This window comes from Mytilus edulis, chromosome 7 (assembly GCF_963676685.1).
Source record: "Mytilus edulis chromosome 7, xbMytEdul2.2, whole genome shotgun sequence".
Taxonomy (NCBI): domain Eukaryota; kingdom Metazoa; phylum Mollusca; class Bivalvia; order Mytilida; family Mytilidae; genus Mytilus; species Mytilus edulis.
This window is the reverse complement of record NC_092350.1, coordinates 16872280-16896037: the sequence shown is the minus strand read 5'-3', so window position 1 is coordinate 16896037 and position 23758 is coordinate 16872280. Positions and strand designations below refer to the sequence as shown.

At 32.7% G+C, this 23758-nt stretch overlaps 2 protein-coding genes across 6 annotated transcripts in view; one reads left to right on the top strand and one right to left on the bottom strand.

The window, feature by feature from the left end:
• The window catches only part of LOC139480884 (trifunctional purine biosynthetic protein adenosine-3-like), a 483263-nt gene that overhangs the window by 323107 nt on the left and 136398 nt on the right, over positions 1-23758 (top strand). The window lies entirely within an intron of this gene.
• The window catches only part of LOC139480883 (B-cell CLL/lymphoma 9 protein-like), a 48509-nt gene continuing 29685 nt past the window's right edge, over positions 4935-23758 (bottom strand). For all 5 annotated transcript variants that reach the window (XM_071263809.1, XM_071263811.1, XM_071263810.1 and 2 more), the window contains 5 exons: positions 21726-21779; positions 16806-17019; positions 15372-15431; positions 14325-14656; positions 4935-11952 (listed from right to left, as the gene is read on the bottom strand). In XM_071263809.1, the coding sequence (XP_071119910.1) occupies positions 8617-11952; positions 14325-14656; positions 15372-15431; positions 16806-16962 (3885 nt within the window). In that variant the 5' untranslated portion in view covers positions 16963-17019; positions 21726-21779 and the 3' untranslated portion in view covers positions 4935-8616. The remainder of the gene's footprint in view (positions 11953-14324; positions 14657-15371; positions 15432-16805; positions 17020-21725; positions 21780-23758) is intronic.

The window sequence follows — 23758 nt, the reverse complement described above, 5'->3', positions numbered from 1 at the left end:
ACCTCATTTTCATGGTTCAGTGGTCAAAGTTAAATTTTTGAGTTTTGGTCTTTTTATCTAATACCATATGTCATAGGTCAACTATATTTGTTGTATGGAAGCATTGTTAGCTGTACATGTCTGCCTGGCATATGGTTCAACTGACCTTGACCTCATTTTCATGGTTCATGTTAAGTTTATGTGACAGTCTTAATAAAGCTTTATATTTAGGAGTATCAACATAATATCAATGATTAGTAAAGAAGGCGAGACATTTCAGTGTGTGCACTCTTGTTGAACTATGAACAATGACCATTTACATCAAAATAAATTGTCCAAAGTGGAAACATGATAGTCAGGAGTAAAACACTGAAAATTAGTTTACTCAAAATGAATTTTAAAAGGTCATAGAAGACAACCAGATCATCCAATTTGGAGAAAATTGAAAACAGAAAAGAAAAACTCTGTAGCCAACAAAGAAAAGATCATGCTTCAGTAAGGGACGACATCAAAAGTTCAATGTAGGATAAAAAACTGAATTCACACAGTTTTTTCACTGACCCCCCCCCCCTCTTAACTTAATTTGGGAAAAATTGATTTTCCAATAGGATATATATATATATATGTAAAAATCGATTTTAGATATACAAAACTTGCAGAATTTTAACCCCCAAACTATTTGATTTAAGTTTTTTATCCTACATCGATCTTTTGTTGTCGTCCCTAACAACAGTAATATCTGAGTCTTATTGGCAAATTCGGCATTGTACCCAACACTGTGCTACAATTATTTGGATTTACAGAAGTTCTTTGTTTATTTATTTATTTCTTTGTCCTGAATGTTGTTACTTTTAGTTGTACTGTATTCCTGTCATGTAATGGCGTCATTTAAGTGTTATATTTTACATTGCCATAAAATTGGGATGTTTGGCTAGCCACAACACCAGGTTCAACCCACCGTTTGTTCTTAAAATGTCCTGTGCTAAGTCAGGAAAATGGCAGTTGTTATCTTCTAGTTCGTTTCTGTTTGTGTTGCATGTCTCGTTTGTTTTTTGTTCACTTTGGTATTTCTGTTGTTTCGTGGTTTTCCTCTTATAGTTGATTTATTTTCCTATGTTTTAGTTTGTAACCCAGATTTGTTTTTGTCTCAATCGATTTATGACATTAGAACAGCGGCATACTACTGTTGCCTTTATTTGTCCACTATTTACAATCCTTATTATCAAAACGCGAATGTGATCATTACATTATGCCAAATCCGCCTTCGATGTAGTACAGCATCTAATACTCCATGATAAACTAATAGATAGGAGTATTAACTCAGATCCACGTTCGTCATTAAAAACCTGTGCTCAATTGGAAAGGTATTATTCAGTGATAGCTTTACGATGCTGATATACTCCTAGGAATCGGGCAGGTCGGAATTAGATCAACTCATCTATGTAAGATATTTAGAGAGGACCTCTAGGTAGAATTGGAGTAAAATCGATAGCTAGTTTAGGAAATATATACTGTATTCATACATGTGCCGATGACATTGCCCTTCTGATTTCAAATCCATAGAAAAAAAAAATAACAAAAAATACTGACCTCCATTTAACTGCAAGTTATGCACAATGCATAGATCATCATTGCAACATCCATCCAACTAAACCTTAAGTTATCTGCTACTACGTATGTGTTCTCTAAAAACCATAGCACAAACTAAGGGCGTTTATAAGACAACACAACTACTCTTTCAGAAGGAGCAATACAATGAAAATCAAGTATTAATTATAGATCGTTTAAAATCTGATAGGAGAACAACATATGCCATCATTAACTCAGGACTTCAAAATACAAATACATTGGGCATACTTCCATCACAGTGTACGGAACATACGTACTATCAAGACTACTATATGATTTTGAAACTAAGATTCATATCCAAATATTTGAGATATTTCATATTGATTCAATGCCTTCAAAATACAAGTTCTTGCTAAGAAAACAGCAAAATCGACTGTACACCTGCTACTTGGAATTCTACACCTAAAAGCAGAATTACACAAGAGGGCTCATGAAGTTCTACATTTCTTCACAACATATACCGTTACCATTAAAGATAAAGATTAAATTATTGATCATTATAAATATACAATTCACAGTGAATTACGATAACAACTTAGTATTTATAACATGAGAACATAAACCTGAAGCACGGGGAGACGCTCTGCTCTCTCCACACTGCATTAAAGACAAAGCATCTTTTATCGAACTGCCTTACTATTGTCATAATACAATCTACCGGACATTCTTTGCTCTTTGCAAAAATACTACTTATACATCGAATCATTCCTGAAAGAAGAAAAATACAAGTAATATGATATTGAGAATGCTGACATAAATGGTTCAGACTGACAAGAACAAGTTCAGCCAATATACAATTGATCCAAATTTACTGCATGTGTCACAGGGAAACAATTGACATTGCACACCTACTAACAACCTGTCCTGCTCTCAGAACTTAAATGAAGGAATAATTTATACCTGTTCAACAGTTTGTTACAGAAAACACTACACTCATTGGGAATTAAGAAGGAAATTACTGTTTTATCGACAACGTGACATACCGAATTAAACTTATTACCGATTTTGTACTAATATAGCAACACGACTAGTGCAACACGTAGAACAGGACCTGCTATCCCTTCCGGAGCACATGAAATCACCCAGTTTTTGGTGGATTCTTGTACTATTGTTTGTCTGTTGTTTTTTTTTCTTTTTTAGCCATGGTGTTGTCTTCGACTTATGAATTTAAATGTTCCTTTGGTACCTTTCGTTTCCCTTTGATAGTTAAAGACTCTTGCATCGCTGCAGTAGTACCACACATATGAAGATCAGCAAATATATGTCCAATCTCTATGAAAGGAAGCAATTTGAAGCAGTGAATTATAGACCATAGTCGCCGAGTTATATTGCCTGCAAACGTACGGAACAAATTGGCAATAGACATCATGACTCATGAATGCTGATCAGCATAATATCTTAAATCCATTTTAACATGGTGTTGGTAAGGATCGCCCTGTGACACCTAGCAGAAGGAATTTATAGCTGAAGTATCAAAACACGTGGACATAATTATGTTTAATCATGGATTACAGCATACAAATCGACAAATTTTCCTATAGCCCCTGCCTTAACACATAAACGTGACCACTATGGGATAAAAGGGAACATCAACATGTGGATGAATTTATTCCCGCGAGACCAGAAACAAGTCGTAGCCATTGGAGAAATTTTCGGGATACAAATGTAAAATCTGTGATGCCACAGGGGTCATTATTAAGCCCTTCATCAACGACATACCATAAAACAAAAGATCGACTGCAAGATAATTTGAAGATGACACTATTGCATTTCTGGTTACTATAACTTCCGATGTTAACAGAATCAACCGTTAAGACAACGTTAACCCTGACCTGCAATATGGGAAGAGACCAGGAAAATGAGCGCCCAGAAAAATGGGAGAGAACCAACCATAAACAAGCATGTACTTTATGGGCACGAACTACATTTAATAGCAGCCAAATATCTAGGTTTTTTTTACAACATCATATATGAAGTGGAGTGACCATTACAAGCATCTGTTGGAAAGCAAAGAACAAAACGAAGTTCTTACAGGGAAATCTTAAAAAGGTAAAACAATACGAAAAGAAAGAGCATCATATAAAGCATTAGTTCGACCAATTGTGAATATGTCTATACAGCTTATCCATTTATGAAGAAAGATATTCGAAAGATGGTTTGACTAAAGTGCTGCCAAATTCTTTTAAAACAGATACCATACCATCTCATCTGTCACAGACATGCTAAATTTTTTTAGAATAGACGCCACTCATAGATCGAAGAATATCAAGATAAGTACTTATAAACAAAATGATCATTAGCCATGTTCAGTGAGAATGTGTCAAGTCAAATTTTCCAGAAAACTAGATAGTAATCTTTGTCTTGCATACTGCAACTTTGGTCTCACCCGTCACAAAATGGATAAAAACAAAAAAAATCTGGATGGATAAAGAAAATTCTTGGGATAATAGTGCTATATTAGTGTTTTTTTGTTGCACTTCCGTGTTCTGTTGTGTCATTGTTTTCCTCGTATAGTTGATGTGATTTCCTTCGGTTTTAGTTTGTAACCCAGATTTGTTTTCTCTCAATCGATTTAAGACTTTTGAACAGCAGTATACTACTGTTGCCTATATCTATAGAGGACTATATAATGTGTACAATTTCAAATGGCACTAGACATATGTATTCTATTAAAACCTTAGACAACAAACACAAGTATTCCAAACAAAGTAAATAAACATTCCCACGAAGAATCAGGATATATTCTGGAAATTCTGTAGAGACATTGCCCAAGACGGACAAACTTCTGTCTTTACAGACACATGCAATATAAAGGTAAAAGTTGTGTTATTGTGCTATGGTAATTTTTGTATTGTTATCCTCCGTTTTTGCTGATGTGCTTTGTATGTCCACCTTTTTTTCTACATAAGAAAATGTCTGCACAAAGTTAGGAATGTGCAAATACGGCTGTTATGCATTCTTTTGATGTGCTTGTGCTTTATATTTTGTCAGTTTTGGATGACTTGTTTGTAGGTGAACATAATACTGCAGTGGCAGATCCAGAACTTTTCCTAAGGGAAGGCCGCTCCAGGCATGCTTCAATGATTCCCTATATAATCAACCGAATTTTTTCCACGAAAAGGAGGCCCAGGCCCCCTGGATCCGCCTATGTACTGGTTTAAACTCGTCACATTTTTTTCCTGTACAAGCCATTTATTGTTGTTTTATCATCAATTTTTGGGAGTTATTGAAGTTTTATGGTTGATATGAACCATAAATTTTTTTTTTTTCTGTTATCCTTTGTGTGTATAATAATACATATAGAATGACAAAGATTTAACAAAAACTGTAGTATCATGTAATTTATTAAACATAAAGATGTCTCAGATGGTTTGTTCTATTTATAGCCAACAGTTTCTATAGTAACAACTTACAGATAGTAAATCTGATACCTTTCAAATGGTCTTGTAATCTATATTAAGTACACTGAAGTAAAGGTAACCCATGAAATAGTTACATCAAGTCAACATTAATTCTTAACTCAAATTCATCATTCATTCTTCAAATTATCCCCATTTATTTATGCAATGAAATAAAAGGGATTATTAATGGTTGCAAACGTATCAAAAGGAATACATTAAAAAAAAAAAAAAAAATTGCCATGCAGTCGGCTAATGACCTTAAGTGAAAACGTATCCATGACAATAAATAAATAACCAATATTGAGTCTCTAAAAAAGATAAAATAATTATTACTTAAACTGGAAAATATTGTAACAATCATATTTTTGATATTACTTTTGAAATAAATGATATAAAATTGGATTAGAAAAAACAATCCATTAAAATTTAAAATTTCCAATAAAAGTTAATTAGTATTTGATTTCAAAATGAACAGCGTCAATTTTACCAATACAGGTAATTTTTACTACTGAAAACAAATTTTTTTATTTTTTTTCTCCTTGAAAGGATTTAGCACTATTTATAAACATATCCAACTGTAAACTGCACTTTGCCTTTCACAAAAATGTTGTGCTTTACTTAGCTAATTTTACAATTGTGACTGAAAGGCATGAGTGCAACTGGAAATAATTTCTTATTTATCATTCCTTAAGTTAACAGCCATTAGAAATATCATTCAAGGTTTTTAAAGCTAACGTATGAAATAAAATTACCCTTCAACATTATTTAATTCATGTATAGAAAAATTCAGAAATATCAATTGTGTCAATTTTACATCCTTTACGATCTAGAATGGTATGAAAAATAAACCAAATAATTTGTCTTATTGTCTTAATCATAGATAAAAGACTACAAGACCATTTCATCTCATCTTACATTTAATCTGTCAGCAGTCACATATTATATAAAATATATCAAAAATAGACTTTCCAACAATTTTTGTAAGTTTTAAATGAACAGGTTTTTTTTCGTTCTTTAATACTAAGACTACAACCTAATATTCTAAATAACCACAAATAATATACAAAAAAATTAAATTATTTACAATTTGTTCTTATATTTCAATGCTTGGTTTTAACTGTAAAATCGTTAATGAATTTCATTTTAAGTTACAAAATACTGTACAACCTTGATGAGAAACGTAATCTACAAATGTACTATAAACAGATGATAAAATGGTATAGAAAAATGAAGGTAAAAAATGTAATATATACTTCTGTACAAAATGTCATAATAACTTTACTACCAAAAAATTAATTTCAATAACATGAAATTTGTCAATTACAATAAATATTATATTTCATGCACCCAGGCACTTAGTAAATAAAACATTCTCATGATTAAAGCAACCTGACCGCGAGCTCAATGGTCTAATATCGCCTAACAAGGAAAGGGATTACCCATAATGCAATGCAATGAAGATATACCACAACATTTAAAACATGTCAATTAAGGTAAAGAAATTAAACCTTGAAAATTCCATTTGGTCAAAATAAAATTCTAACTGGATATACCCAACTTGAATATCAAAGTGTCACCAAGTTTCAGATGATCCAATATCTTATTACATTTTATGTTTAGGGTACAAGACTCTTATACATTTAAATAAAAAAAGAAGGAAGATTATTGAATTTAAATATAATTCTGAACTTATTCAACTGAATCTTTGTCATTGATCTTATATATCCGATGTTATTTTGCATATAAAGAATATAATTGAAAATGGCTCAAACAGAAGCCAAAATGTTTGATATATTAATGAGATCATAATGAACAAATCCATATTTTCTAGTGGAAATCTGCTTTAAAGCAGAATAGAAATACCTCTGTATTATCAAATCAAATATAAAATCTTGTTTTGGTAAGATACAACCATTTGGTATGTAACATTAAATTACAAAAAAAAACCACTTTACAATCTATTGAATTAAGAAAAAATACAACAGTTTGTGTCATTACCTGGTTTTGTAGTTAAAGAATCATATTTTGTCACAACGAAATAAGTTTTTTCTAGCCATATAAACATTTGACCTTTCAGTTTCTCTGCTAATAGTACAAATTGAATAACGAGTAATTCTCATTGTTACAATACTTAGCAATAATGTCATTCTGCAGAGTTTCTCTAGTATAAATTAAATAGAAAAAAAATACAAGAAAATGTAAGTTTAGTGGAATTACTTAAACCATAGTCACATGACCAAAATAACCCTTGCATGAAAATTGTTAAAGATGACTTTCAAGGTACATAAACAAAGAAAATAACACTAAAATGGATAAGAGGAACCCTGTATGTGCTAACTTTTATTTCTGAAAATACAGTTTTGGTGTGTTAAGGTCCCTTATATACAGGGTATAAAGAAAGACACATTTTGTTAATACTGAATCATGCTTAGGCACACACAATTAATCTTTCTCTTTGGTAAATATAGCAAAACTAAAGATAATTATTTTGCAAGTATCAATAAAATAGAAAAGAGAAGCAGTGCTTTCCACACTACCAACATAAAATGTTATAACAGTAGAAGGAAAGAAAATAAAAAAACAAGTTTTACTTAAAAATATAATACCATGGATTTTTGTGACATACTGTTGAACAATTAATAACTAGAATTTATCTATCATTGAATCTTATTTGGTTGCTCATTAGATTTTTAAGGTAATAATGTTAAATGAAATTTATAAATATAAATAACGATTTAATTTTTTACATAAAAAGGGTTGTCATGTATTGATTTTTATAAATAATTAAAAAAAGGTAATATAAATTCTTAAAAATAGGAAAAGAACTATACAGCACTCAAGGTTTTGATTATCAACTTCATAAATATTGAAACACAACTTTATAGTCAAATAATGTTTAATGTGACATGATTCGAGCATTTAAGGTATTAAACATCACATATATATTGATGATATGTTAAAGGTGTGTTACCTTGGAAATCAGATGATATAAGATGCAAAAAATAACTACTTGTAAAAGACTATTTTTGCTATTTAAGCAAATACAGTTACATGGTTTTTAAAATACTATAAAAGCTGCCAGTCAAAGATTGAAAATATAATGAAAGAGTTGATAATCAAACATTCAAGTTCTGTGGTAATATCATAAAACCTTGTTGTTATAAAATACAAATTATGCTTCCAGTTTAAGAAAATACTGCTATGTCTTACATCTAAAGCGATTGCTTTGGAATATCTTGTACAAAAACTGCTTCAATCAAATTCAGTTATATTCATTTAAAGTTGTAAATTGATCGAAAGTTACTGCATTTGTTTTAAACAAATTATAAACTGTTCCCAAAGAATAAAACAATTGTCAATTATGATCTAGCAAAATAATAGAAAATTATCTATGTGTGAAACAACTGTTTATCTTATATGTATCGTTATTTTTTTGTCAAAGCAAATCAAAAATAGAATAACCTTTTTAAATATAAAATGGAAATTTTTCAATTAACAATTCGTTTTGTTAGTACTTATCCTAAAGCAAACTGGAAGCATTCTCCTATTGTCATGCTTAAAAGTGACAGAAAATTAAACAAATAGTAAAGCATTGATTAACATTTGATCATGGCATATTTGGCATCATGTTCATATACTGTGGCTGTCCTGGACCAGGCATCATTGCACCTCCCATTGGAGACATTTGTCTTGATCTTCCTTGAGAATACAATTGTTGCTGAAACTGCTCATACTGAGCATTATACCCTGGATTATGACCAGGAGGTCCATTTGGTAACATATTTGGCATATTTGGGTTTCCAGGGCCTGACATTCTCATGCCACCTTGCCTAGACATAGGTCCATAATTTCCCATCGGATTCATAGGAGGTCCATGACCTTGACCAGACATCCTTTCCATGCCTGGTCCAAAATTCCTTCCTGGCATGGGACCACCATGCATCATTTCCATCATATTTTCACGCCCTCCTGGGAAAGGTGGAGAGTTCTGATGAGCCATAGATGCCATTCCTTCCATTCTCATCATATTTCCATTGTTAGAACTCATCATTGCTCCCTGTGCACTCATTTGACCGTAAGTTCTAGCCATCATTTGTTCAGACATCATGCCCTGTGGAGGCATACCTCCCTGCATGGATGCCATTTGGTTTGACATCATCATAGCCTCTTGTTGGCTATGCATTTCTGAATTCATCATATTCATTCCACCACCTCCAGGCATATTTGGGTGCATTTCCTGAGGCATGTTTCCACCCCTTTGCATTGGATGTGGACCTACCCCAGGGTTCATTGGACCACCTGGACCACCTGGTCCAACTGGGCCAGAGAAAGGAGAACATCGACCACTAGGTTGCATTCCTGGACCAAAATTTTCCATTCCAGGTTGGGGTTGATTTGCTTGAGGAAAATATTGCATTTTGGATGTCGGCACTTTATTTTCTATATTTCCCATTGGAGAGGCAAATCTTTGCATGAATTCAATGTCGGGTCTTTTAGTGGACACTTGTGGTCCAGGTTGATTTGATGGAGGGTGTGCAGGTAAGTATTGTATAGTATTAGGTGCTTTAGCCTGAATTTGAACATTTGCATTTCCCATTGAGCTAGCAGCAAAACTAGGACTCATTCTTCCTCCTTGAGCCATCATATTTGGTGGGGCACTTGAGCTAGTATGGGCTGGACCATGGCCCATTTGTTGAGGGTTATTTCTCATTCCTGGGTGTCCCATAGCAATGGGAGTTTGTTGTGACATTCCCCCTGATGATGATGTTGGACACGTTGATGACATAGGCATACCCTGAGACATCGAACAAGGCATACCTTGGCTTTGTGCACTTGGCATACCCTGAGGACCATGTACACCACTGTTATTCATAGCGGTCATTTGAGAGTGTTGTTGCTGTTCCATGTTCATTTGTTGAACAGACATTGTTGGATTATATCCGTGCCCATGTGGATTATTTACACTTTGAATATTTAACTGTTGAATTGACATGGTTGCATTTACAAATGTATTGTTTACACTAGGAGCACTCGGATTTTGAGAACTTGTTTCATTGCTACTTGTCACTGAAGCACTATTTTGTGAATTAGGATTGGCACCTCCTTGTTGTCCCTGCATCTGAATACTATGAAACGGTCCTCCTTGCATCATGTTCTGTTGCATTTGATTCGATAAATGTTCTACACCTTTGGCTAAATTTGCTAAACTTGCAGACGTGATATTTGACATTGATGAGGATTTTGTTGAAGGTGTTAGATGTGGAGGCCCAGCATTCGGTGGCATATGTGGCCCATTATTCGATGATATATTTGAATTTGATGAAGGATCAAAATGTGATAGCCTCATTGAAGCACCAAATGCAGGATTTTGACCTGGCATTGGACCAGGACTTGATAAAGGTCCACTTGATGTCTGACTTGAGTTTGACATGGGTCCTCGATTAGATCCTGGCCCATGCATTGGTGAATGCGGAACCTGATTTTGTGATGAATGATTTTGGGACTGGTCATTTGGAGGGATAGGCTCACGATATGCTGCATTTAATTGTTTTGTAATAGTCAGTTCTTGTCCTTCGAACTGATTTAAATTATAATTAATTTGTTGAGGAGATGGAGTCGGTTGTAAGTTTTTGTATAGTTCCTCCTCTAAGTCCACACGTTTTCGTTTTTGTGATTGTGCATAGCTGGGTGGCGGTTTATTAGATCCTGGTATTGGTGAAGTACTAATTTCTGGTATAAACTGTTCAGGATTACCTGCCCTTTGAATAGTCACCTGAGAATTCTTCCTGTTCATCATAGGTCCCATTCCAGGATGCATTGGTACACCATGTGGACCAAATGATTGTTCAAAATTTCCTGGACCTCCAGTTGGTCCAGCCATGTTCATGCCACCAAACTCTGGATGATTCATTCCAGTAAAAGGTGACTTTTGTTGTCGTGGTGGAAATACACCTCCCAGCGGATCATTTGGATCAAATCCTGGAATTGGTGATCCAATTGGTCCGTTGTTATTAGGCGAGGTAGATAAACTTCCATGTGAGCCATGACGTTTGGATATTGTGGAAGAATATGACGGTGGTGGTGGCTGCCACTGCTGGCCACCAGACATTTCCATATTAGGATGTCCCATTCGTTGAGCAATTTGTTGCTGTTGATGCCTACGTTTATCCATGTAATATTCCTGCTGCAGACGTAACCATTCACGTTGAGGAGGTGACAAATTCTGCATATTTTGTGGACCAGGTCCCATTCCTTGTGGACCTGGGCCTCTCATATGTGACATCATCATATTAGGTGGCCCTCCTGGCATCGGACAACCTTGTGATACAGACATCATTCCATCCGGTCCCATCATGCCTGGTTGATTACCCATCATTCCATCTGGTGACATCATACCTTGCTGCATCATCATTTCATTAGGCATCATTCCTCCTGGACCAGGCCCTTGTCCAGGCATATGTACAAACCCAGGATGCCCACCACCTCTTTGTTCAGGAAATAACATTTGCTGAATTTTTCGCAAATTAGTTAAAGATTCCTCACGTTTTTTTAATTGTTCTGGAGTCAAATTTTCATCTGGAACTTTATGATGCGATAAATTAGTGTTTTGAGAATGAAACATCATCTCTTGTTCAAATCCCTCTGGAAACATGAAACTCTGTCCATGAAATCCTTGTGGAGGTCCACCACCTGACGGCCACGGATGCATCATACGCATGCTATTATTTGGCATTCTAGGGTTCATACCACCACCCATGTTAAAGTTTTGATCCTGTATATGTGATTCTTGTTCTTGTACCCATTCTGCAACACGTGATGGGTTAGGCTGATAACCTGGCACACCAGGTCGAAAGGGGGGTTTAACCATTCCTGGACGCACTCCCATCATACTTTGTGGCATTTGAGGTCTATTTTGTATCGGCGTAATCTTTATATTGTTTTTCTGAAAAATAAACAAAGTATTTATCAGTTTCAAATTGAAAATATGCATCAAATTTTTTACCAAACTTTTACTATAACAACATATTACCGACTTTATGTATATTTCTACCTGACTTCTATTTAATTTATCATTGTTGTCATATAAAGGTTTGTTTCTTGCTTTGATTTATTGTTGAATATTGCTAATTATATTTGTCTATGTAAGTTCTTACATTATTAAATAGCTGTTTTCAAGTAGATTCATGATTTCTGTTGTTGTCAAATTTGAATTCAAAACATATTTTAAGATAAATATCAAGCTATAATGCTCATCAAAATTGTATTTTCTTTTTAAAGCACTGCAAAACAATGTATAAACTACAAAAACTAATTGGTTGATTGTTAGTTTTCTTGTTTTGTAGTACTGATGAAACTGAAAGTATTTTGTTTTAACTCAAGGTCCTTTAAACATCAAACAGTATTTTAATACAAGGTATTCTTTTGTAATTTCTATTAAGAATTTCCACACACCATCTTCCATTTAGTTTGCATTTACACATAATTTTCCTGTTCATGACAAACACAGCACTTCATATTATTTTTTAATGATTTTGGCTTATTGTAAAACTTGTGAAGTGTTCTAGAATCATAACAAATACTTTCAACTCCTTCATGATGAAAGAAAATGGTGTTTTCCATAAAGATCCTTCAAAGCACATACATGAAATTACCTGAGTTTCACGGGAAGTTTATAACAAGACAAAAAGTTTATTCCTGAATTTCAATGTTGTTGGATGTGAGGATTATGTAGTCAATTATACACTACCTAATAGAGTACACAGCCTGTTTAACAATCCTATTATAAACGAATATTTTGAGACCTATGGTCTCCAAGGTTCACACATTGTAATTTTATTTAAAAGACAAAAAACTGGCAAAAGTCCAATAACTCCAGCAGAAATGGTCAAACCTAAATAGTGGTACAATGACAACACACCGGTGAAAACCTTACAAATGTTATATTTGTGGCACAGTATAATCAAGCATACATGATGACAAACAATCTTACCAAGTATGAAAGATTTCAAGTAAGGGCTGACTGCTAGGGCTATTCCATTAAAATGTATGTGGGAGGATAGGAAGGGATGTTTTATTATTGGTCATGGGTCTTTTTTCAGTATGCCTCTATTACCATTATGCACAATCATCTAAAAAATGGTTCTTGGTTGTAGGGATATTTTTAAAGTCCCCTCCTACCCTCCCACATACAATATAATGGAATAGCCCTAGCAGTCAGACAGAAGTAGATAATTGAAGATGGATTAACAGGAGAATGCAAACTTTGTCTATGTCCTTCAACACAGCATGGGACTATTGAAAAAATTGCAGCATGTTCAGAAAAGCCTATGAAATTGAAAAAAAATAGTGAAAAACATCTTTTCTTATGTAAAATAGTTCATCAATAGATAAACATGTTATCAATGATGATCAGAACTATAATCTAATAATATAATGTGATAATTTAGTACATAGATTATAACCAAGCTGTTTCTCTTCTACAAACCATTGTCATAAAAGTGCTTTTATATTGTATTTTAGAATTAGTTTTACTATTGTCAAGATACACTATTGTTGTGAGATAATATATTGTGTAACTGTTTTATTACAAATGTATGATGTTCTAACTTATAAAATCTGCTGTATAACCTGGATTTAAGATATGTAAAAAAACTTGTTATTTAAAAAAACGGAAAAAAACACAAACACCACTGAATCTCAAAATTTTCACATAAAATACATGCAGACTTTTAAAATAGATATAGGAAGATGTGGTATGAGTGCCAATAAAATGTCTGCTTCAATTGTTTACTTGCAACCCTATTTTTAAATCACCAAAATGCTATTATCACAGGTGGACAAACAAATACCGATATTTTTTAAATTTTGCCTATAAAAGAATTAGTAGTAAATCCCAACTTTAATGTCATTGGTTTGACCAAACTATGGAAAATATCCACAATCTTACAGTAGTCTGCACCAAAATCTTTGCCTACTACTAGTCTGAAGACCAATATTTGAAATTTTTTTTTATGTGTCTGAACAAATACTCGCAAAAACTTATTAGTCCAATTAAAATTTTACTAGTCTGAGGTATCTGACTAGTGCCTTATGGTGCATACTGCTTACTGCTTGCCTCCTATGTAGATAGAGGTTTTAATCAATCATCACGTAAACATATAACCCAAACTTTGTTCACTAGTCCATGAAACAAAGTGTAGCAAAAATATTTGTTTGACATACTAAAAGATGAACTGACAAGGTGATAGCATTATAGCCCCTATTACTCGAGTGTTAGTATTATAATAGATTAACAGAATTCTCATTCTTCATTACCTGTAAAAAGTTCTGTGTTTCTGGTTGATCCGTATGAAAGTTAAGAATATTTTTGTATTTTCCCGCCATCACTAATTCAGCTGCATCATTCGCCATTCTAGTTGAGAACACAAATATCTGACTTTGTTGTTGTAAGAAATGACTATCACTTGCCATTGAGTGAGCCATAGAAGTAGTGTTCGACATTACAGTTTTACTAGATGACGACACAGATGCTCCTTGCGGTGATGACACAATCGGCTGTTGTGATGACGATGGAGGTTGCTGCATGCTCTGAGTAGTGGGAACATTTTCATTCGGTAATTTTGACGAACTGTTATCTGTACCAGGTCCTGTCAAAATATTAATACAATTAATAAACTTTTTTATCTGGTCAAGTTTTTTAATTTACAATTAAAACAACTATAATATCTATAATAAAGTAAAACGTATATCAATTTTTTTTATATAGTTTTTTGTCAATGTAACTTGTAAACTTCCTTCTCTGACCTTTGTTATTAAGTATGCATTAAATTTTGCTGATGACAGCTAAGACAAGGATAAATATAAATTTCTCTATTTTTTGTAGTTTGAGAAATCATTGTATTCATGTACATTTTACTGCTAAAACAAATTTGTATGTTTTCATATCATCTTCACGTTTACTGAGCCTATTACAATTATTATTTTTTTTGTATTTCTATAATTAATAAGATTATTGGGGATTCAATTTACCATTTTTTTCATTATTTCCAATTGATAATTTTGTAATTAATGCAATTGGTTCTCACATTATATTAATTATGACATTTTAACCAAATAAGTTCTAAATTTAGGATATTGCATTGAAATAAACTATGTAATACAGCTAAAGAAAGTAACATGTTTTTTCAGTTATTTTTGGTATTATACTAGTATTATACTATGTAAGCATATTTTGTGTTTTCAATATTGATCAATATTCTAATGTATGGTTTTATCAAGGATAGTAAATATAAACAAATGACTGATAACTCCTGAAGGAAATTTCTTCCAAGTATTTCCAATACCCAATATAAAAGACCATACCTTGCCCACTACTCTCCTGTTTAACATTGGCACTCATTTCTCCTTTCTGGTTGTTATTTTCTGAAAACATACAATATTTTTATTTTAATAAGACTCAATGTCAAACACATATAAATGTATGTTCTGACCAGTTCAGTTTCTTTTCAAGATAAAACTGCTTTCAAGTAGATTTAAAACCACCTTGCACAAGCTGTGCTGCTAAAGGGTACTTCTTTAGCTCATTTGGTTTCGTTTGTGTGTTGTTCTTTAAATTTCTAATTTTACCATTCTTAAAGTTAACATGTGTATTCATTTAGTATGATGGGGATAAATTTTGCATGGATTGAAGCAAATTAGTAGTTTTGTGGATACATAATTTTGTGATCTAGATAACTTTATCATGGTTTTGATCATATAGTTCTTTAACTATTTTGGTCTTTATACATCCTGTGCTTTCAAATATTGGGCTTTGAGCGTTACTGATTAAATTAAATCCAGAAAAGAACTTTGGACGTATGAAATTATAACATGTTGTTTTCACTTTTTGACAAATTTTGCATATATTATAAGCTTGTAGAAAATTTTCACTTCATTAAACATTTACATTCATTGTTAAACTTTACCCCTGAAATCAATAAATATTAGAACCCAACATATAAATATTTGGTTTTACTGTTGCAAATTCAGCTTAAAAACATCAACTACATGTCACTAAGGAAATTCATTTGCAACAGTAAAACCTGTTTTATGTATGCAAACTTAAAATACAATACAGCTTCATGTATCTCTTTATAAGTTCAACACTGTGTAAGAATTGTACACAATATTTTGAAAATTCTTATAATTTTAATTGTACCATAAACTGAGTTACTTGGAATTCATTATAAATTCTAAAGCTTGAAGTCATTTCAACTTTGTAAATATATACATATATATGGATCAATATTCCAGTTAGACTTTTAATTCTTCATTTCTCAAATGAAGTCATAATTTCTTGAAAATAACATTTATAGATTTAATAAGGAAATGTTCACAAAATGAGATTTTTTTCAATTTTAAATAGAAGAAAATGTTTTGATAAATGTACGCGGAATTGACATTATTTTACAGAGCTTCATTAAGGACAAAAATAGCAGAAAAATCAATAGAAAAAACTTCACATACATATATCTAAGTGACAAATCTTACATAGAAATTTGAAAAGCAATACTTGAATCTTGTCAATATGCTGATGGTTATATTAGACATAACTGATTACGCCATCTTAAGTTTTCATTGTTGATTTTAGCAATAAAACGTTATCACAAAGACATGTACGTCTAAGCAGCTTTGCAGTAAACTTATTTGGTCTCTGGTGGTTGTCTGCCTTATTGACAATTATACCACATCTCCTTAAAACAGCAAGTAACATACTAATCATCAAATTTAGTTTAGAGTAATTGATTAAATTCAGACCTGTTTCACCATTTGTTAATTTATTACTGGGTGGACCTGTATGATTTTTCATCAAGTTTTGTTCAGGTGGATTTTCTTCTTTTATTTCTTCCTTTATTTCAGTAGAGGGTTCTGACTTGACAGTGGAACCATTCATTTTCTCTGATTCAGGAAGCATGATGTGACAATCCTTTTATCAATGTCTTATTCTACACAAATTATTATACAAATTCATCTGAAAAGACAAAATATTATCTGCATCAATAAAATGTCCAAAATTATGTTGATGTCAATGGATCTTTCAAAAGTCATAAGGTCAATAGAAAATTCACCACTCCATGGCAAAAAACAACAACAAAAAGACTAACAAGTCTATAAACACTGCATAGAAAACTTAAGACTGAGGCCATAATAAATAATAGGTTTGTTTGCCCAAAGGCTACCTACCCAGAAAAAAGCTGCCTACTCAAATTCTTTTATTGTCCTGATTTGAAGAAGTTTTTTTTTTTAATCAAATAGGCATGAAGACTAATAAACACCCGATACTTCAATTTCTTTTTTTGAAAAAAAAAAGAAAATGCCTACCTACCTACCCACTGTCTCAACCTTTGGGTAGGGTTTGGGCAAACCAAAATATTTTTAAGTGTGGCCTGAGCAACTACAACATCACCCAAACCAGCTGGGTTAATTCAGGTGCTCTGGAAGAGTAAGCAGTTCTTTTTATATCAGTTATTCTAAATTTCTTAACAAAGACGAAGAGATGAAAACACATAGAAATGCAAGGATATGAAGAACGGGTTTATTATAGTATCAACATGTATATTTATGTCAAAGGTACATGTAGAAACAAGTTGAAGTGTTATTACAAATATTTAACAGTTTTTGGCTGAACAATTCTGTTAACATGATGTGTTTTTTTAAATTTTACCATCCTGTAGCACAGTAACACAAACAATTCATACTTTTCCTTCTCTATTTCAGGGAACACTATTCGTACTATTTTTCATGAATCTTTATTGAAGGTAAATTTGATTGTAATTTATTGATCTTCATTAACCAAGTATCACCCATTGCATGGTCTTTACATGGACCCCATCTTATTTAAAAAAAAAAAAACGCCATTGGTTGACTACACCCCCCTTTTCTATACAAGTACATATTGTGAACTTAGTTTACTTTAAGACATTATAATCAGATGTTACAAGTAATACAGACTTCTTACAATGTAAGTTTCTGCCTCATTTCAATATGTTCAACTAATGTATCTAAAACCCAGAAATCAATTTGTCCCATGTAAATAAGTCATATACACACTACGATATATTACTCTATTGAATTAGCTGAGGGATGGTTAGTCAAATTAAATTGGTCAAACATTTTACGTATAAATATAGGTTTTCTGTCTATATTATTGAAAGTACAAAGTCAATTACCTAGAAAACTTTGAATGTGTTACTAAATTAATAATACTGATTGTTATTTAGGAAATGACTTTATCATGAAAAACTTAATGTTGATCATTCATTCTTTTATTTTTAATGAACTATAAAAAAAGATGTGTTCTTTTTATGTGACTTTATAAGTAATGGTCCACTTTTTTACATGATGACAGCAAGACAATTTTACTTTATAATTATACTCTGATAAATGAAGAACTATGTCAAAAGAACCACATTGACTATAAAATAATGAACCTATAGGGTATAGTATAAATTGGCTAAAAGTTAGAGAAAAAGTTTTATTTAAATAGTTTAGGCAGTGAACTCATAGGCACATTTTCGTTTTTATCACTTTGCAGGCAAGACAAAAATTTGTCTAATAAAATTGAGAATGGAAATGGGGAATGTGTCAACGAGACAACAACCCGACCATGCATGGACCAGACAACAGCAGAAGGTCACCTTTCTTTTTCTAATTTTTCTCGTTTCAGTTGTTTTACATTGTCATAAGGGGGCCTTTTATAGCTGACTATGCGGTGTGGGCTTTGCTCATTGTTGAAAGCTGTACGGTGACCTATAGTTGTTAATTTGTGTGTCATTTTGGTCTCTTGTGAAGAGTTGTCTCATTGGCATTCATACCACATCTTCTTTATTATAATTAGTATCTTTTTGTTGTTGGGATATACAAGTACCCGGCCATGTCCACTCTGTTTTTGTTAGATTTATTTCTATTTGTATCCATTTGATGAGTTAAGCCTTTTCTACTGATTTTTATTGTTCGTTCTTATGTTGAACTGTTAAACCACATTTAGGGGGAGGGTTGGGAACCGGCTTACACGTTTAACCGCACCACATTCTGTATGTATCTGCCTGTCCCAAGTCAGGAGCCTGTAATTAGTGGTTGTGGTTTGCTGATGTGTTACATATTTGTTTTTCTTTTATTTTTTTGTACATAAGTTAGGCTGTAAGTTTGAATTATTTATAATTAATATTTGTCATTTTGGAGCATTTAAGAGGTGAATGAGCAGTACAGGCTTTGCTCATTGTTGAAATCTGTACGGTGACCTATAGTTGCTAATTTCTGTGTCATTTGGTCTCTTGCAGAGAGTTGCCTTTATGGGCAATCATACCACATCTTCCTTTTAATATTGTAGTTTAAACAGTGAAAAATACTGAATACTTTGTTTAAAATATCAGTATGGTGTTATATACAAATAAGAAAGTTTTTATTTGGATTCACTTCATATCTTACAAAACCAACATACTATAAAACGGAAAAAAACATGCCCAGATGGAAAACCACATCTAATAGGTGTCCAACTTTCTGTGCAGACAGCTAATATTTTAAAATTATGTATTTTAATATTAAAAGGATCTATGTATATGAAGACTGCATCTTGCCTGTACTAAATAACACCATTTAAGATTTGTGGTGATGTCGTTTGTTACCTCAAAAACAACAGCCTACACATATTGAAATGAAAAATGAAATTTAAATCACAATTTTTTTTTTATTACTTGGAGCAATTTAGAGCTTGACATATTATTTAGACATCTTTAATTGTTGAAGACTGTATATATGTGTTAGCCTTGAGATGTCTTTTGGTGTTTTTGTGCCGTTGGGTTCCTGTTGATATTTATGAGCGATCAAAAACTGAGGGTAACTTTTGGTACATGCTTGATACTTGAACAAAATATCCATGAAAAGCGACCTCCAATAGATCATGGGACAGACATCATACAAAAAGATCAGTCTACGTACATTAATCTTATTATTATTTTACATGTAAATCAAAAAACGTAGTAGGTTACATTAGCATATGAACTCCATTAATTTGTTGCATACTGATGTGCATAACACTTCATAAATTATTTAGATTCTGTTTATTTCATCAGCAATCATTTTTTAAAAGTTATGGGATCAATTTAATGATTATTTAAATGACTTTTAAACATCTGACTTTTGAAAAGATTCAAAAGTTCTTTTCACAGGTAAAAAATTATCAATATTATGCATTTGTGAGTTACAATACTTTGATAACCATCTAAATAGTTAAAGATAGTTCATTAAATAATCACAAAATTTACTTACAAGGTAAAACATATTTGTAATCTAATCCATGTAGAAGGGTTTTCTACTGGTTAATTTACGAGCAATAAATCAAATCATTTTTCCTCAATACAGAATTCAGCTGTTGCCTTGATGACCCAATTTGTCATAAAAATGTACATGTTCATTGTACAATAAAATGCAATAATCATTATATTACTTGCAATTATTAAACCATTGTTACAAACATAATGTAAATGTATGTCCAACCAATGTTTATTAATTCTAAAAAATAGTGATGGTCAGATACAATGTAGTTCAGTCAGCTTACAGTATACATGTATACATAGTTTGAATTGTTTTACACTAGACATTTTTGGGCCCCTTGCTGTTCGATGTGAGCCAAGGCTCCATGTTGAAGACCTACTGTGGATTCATTTTATTTCGTTGGATACCATATTTCGTGGGCACACGTGAAACACAAATTCAAATGTTCAATGAATTTAAAATTTTCAGTACACTTGGTATGCAAAGATTGGCAGAATCACGAAATCAAATATCCATGAAAATAGAAGTGGCCTGATGACAACGAAAATGAATCCACAGTATAATGGTCTATCTTTTACAAATTGTAACTTGGATGGAGATTTGTCTCATTGGCACTCATACCACATTTTCTTATACATGTATATACATGTATATACAGAATCTGATACGGGTTAATTTCTTAGACAATATGAATAGGAGGGATGTGGGGTATATGTTAAATACACTGCAATGGGACGACAAATAATGTAAACCAACTTATTCTCACAGATACTTTATTTTGTGTTTAGGCCATTCTAGTCAACTTGCCATTTTTCAAATTTTATTGATGTATTTATGAAAGGAAAGATCCAAGTGTTGCATAAATGCAAATATTTATAGTCATGTTGTGTTTCTGCTTGCATAAGAAAACATCTGAGGAGGTTCTTGACTTAGGACAGACATGTGACATAAGGCAACCACTGCGGAGGTTCATGGCTTGAGCAGACATGTGATATTAGGCAACTAATGAGGAAGTTATTTACGACTTTGGACAGACATGTAATATTAGGCAGCCACTTGGGATGTTCCTGACTTGGGACAGACATTGGACATAAGACAACTACTGAGGATGTTCTTGATGACTTTGGACAGATGTGTAACATGAGGCAGCCATTTGGGATGTTCCTGACTTGGGAGAGACATGGGACATAAGACAACCAAAGAGGATGCTCTTGACTTAAAGACACACACATGAATATGTACTCTACCAAGGTGCAATAAGATGGTTTCTTCGCAGGCTTCGCTTGCACATCACCAGAAGATAGTCTTATAGTCAACAAACATATTTTGTATTTTCTTTTTTGAAATAATTTCTGAATTTACAGTACTAGTCTCTTATGTGTCTACTGTCATAAGAATACATACCATTTTATACTGGAAGTCAAATTCAACAAATCATTTTCTTTTAATATTGGTAACCTGAAAATAAAGATGATACAATAATATAAATTAAGCTTAAAGGGAAAAGTCTGTACTTAAAATGAATAAACAATAAAACTATTAAATTCTAGAGGTCAACATGGCCTTCAAACTTTTAACATATAAATAATAGTTTATGCTATCCATAGATTTGTTGGTGATTTTCACACTGCCCAAGTCATGTGAAAATGACAACAAATCTATGGCTTGCATACATTATTTTGACTCTAGTAGGCCAATTTACCTCAAGCCATGATAAGTGTGCCTTGTGTGTGCCTCTTCTATAAACTCCCTGTAAGTTAAAGCTAAAAAAATGTCCTAAAAATCTATCAGATGAATTATTTTGATTCTAATAGGACAAAAACCTGAAGCGATGATAAGTGTGCCTTGTGTGTGGCTCTTCTATTTACCCCCCTGTAAACCTGTGAAGCTGAGCGTTTTCAACTAAAAGAGGGACGAAAGATACCAAAGGGACAGTCAAACTCATAAATCTAAAACAAACTGACAACGCCATGGCTAAAAATGAAAAAGACAAACAGAAAAACAATAGTACACATGACACAACATAGAAAACTAAAGAATAAACAACATGAACCCCACCAAAAACTAGGGGTGATCTCAGGTGCTCCGGAAGGGTAAGCAGATCCTGCTCCACATGCGGCACCCGTCGTGTTGCTTATGTGATAACAAATCCGGTAAATAGTCTAATTCGGTAGGTCACATTCAGGAAAGGGAAGGGAAGGGGATTGTAGTTACGACGTAAGGAACATATCCGATATCATTTGTGATACGGTTATTCCATAACGGTCAACCAACTCGTGATGGCGTCCCTAAAATTTACGAAGGGATGATTTCAACTTCACCATTTGGAACTCTTGGTTTAATAGCTTTTCAACCGACCCTCATTGTCAATTTCTAGATGTAAGTCAAGATATGAGGCCGACTTAACTGTATCTGTAGTATCCATTATCTTGATCTATGGCTTGCATGAATTATTTCTTAAATAACTTATATCAAAACTCTGTAACCTGAAAATCAAAAATAAAAAATCTTTAAAACAGTAGATTGATGGAACTTGTTCACATCAAACACTGAACTTATTAGTTTACTTATTTTTATACCGCAGTCTTTGAACTTTCTTCAGACGTGAGAAAAAATGTCTACTTTTAACTTGGTATTTAACGCAAATAACAAAATCATTAAGGGAATTGTCTTCATTCAATCTGTATCAATGTTTCATCAGGACTGGCGTAAGCAAGCTTGTTTCAGATATGTTATATAATGTACATTTTTTACTGCACAAAGTCTTGTAACTACCTAAAGGCAAAGTAAAATTGTTAAATGGAATGGGAGGTTGTCTTAATGAAAGCTAATGAATTATTGAAAAAGGATTGGTTTACAATCTTCTTAAATGTTTTAAATATCTTTACCCATATTGCATGAAATCTGACAGACAAATTGACTGATTTAATACAAAGAAACCAGCAATACTCATCAAGTGAAAAGTTGTAGTCCATTAATTTGAAAAAATAATGAATCAGTCATTTATCACCAAACTACTTTAAACAGATTCTGTCAATGCAGAGATAGAAAAAAAAACTTAAACCAAAAACAAAACAAAGGCCTTACTGTGGTAAAATGTCCAACAAACCACATGTTGCCATAAATTATTTCTAAAATACAAATTGTAGATCAAATTCACAAATGTGCAAACATTACAGGATGAAATTGAGTACAAGATGGCTTAAACCACTGGCATACTGGAATGATTTCATAACTGTATAGTACCTTAGCAGTAACAAGTTTATTGGACTTGGATCATGTAATTTTAATATAGAATCAATAAATGAAATGTTAATAGTGGTGTTTGATTTAATCATCTGATTTCCATGCAGACTTTAGATTTAACCCCAAATCCTGTATTCAACTACAGCAATTAAATCCCTAGATAGACCATTTATATGTCCTTTCAAATATAC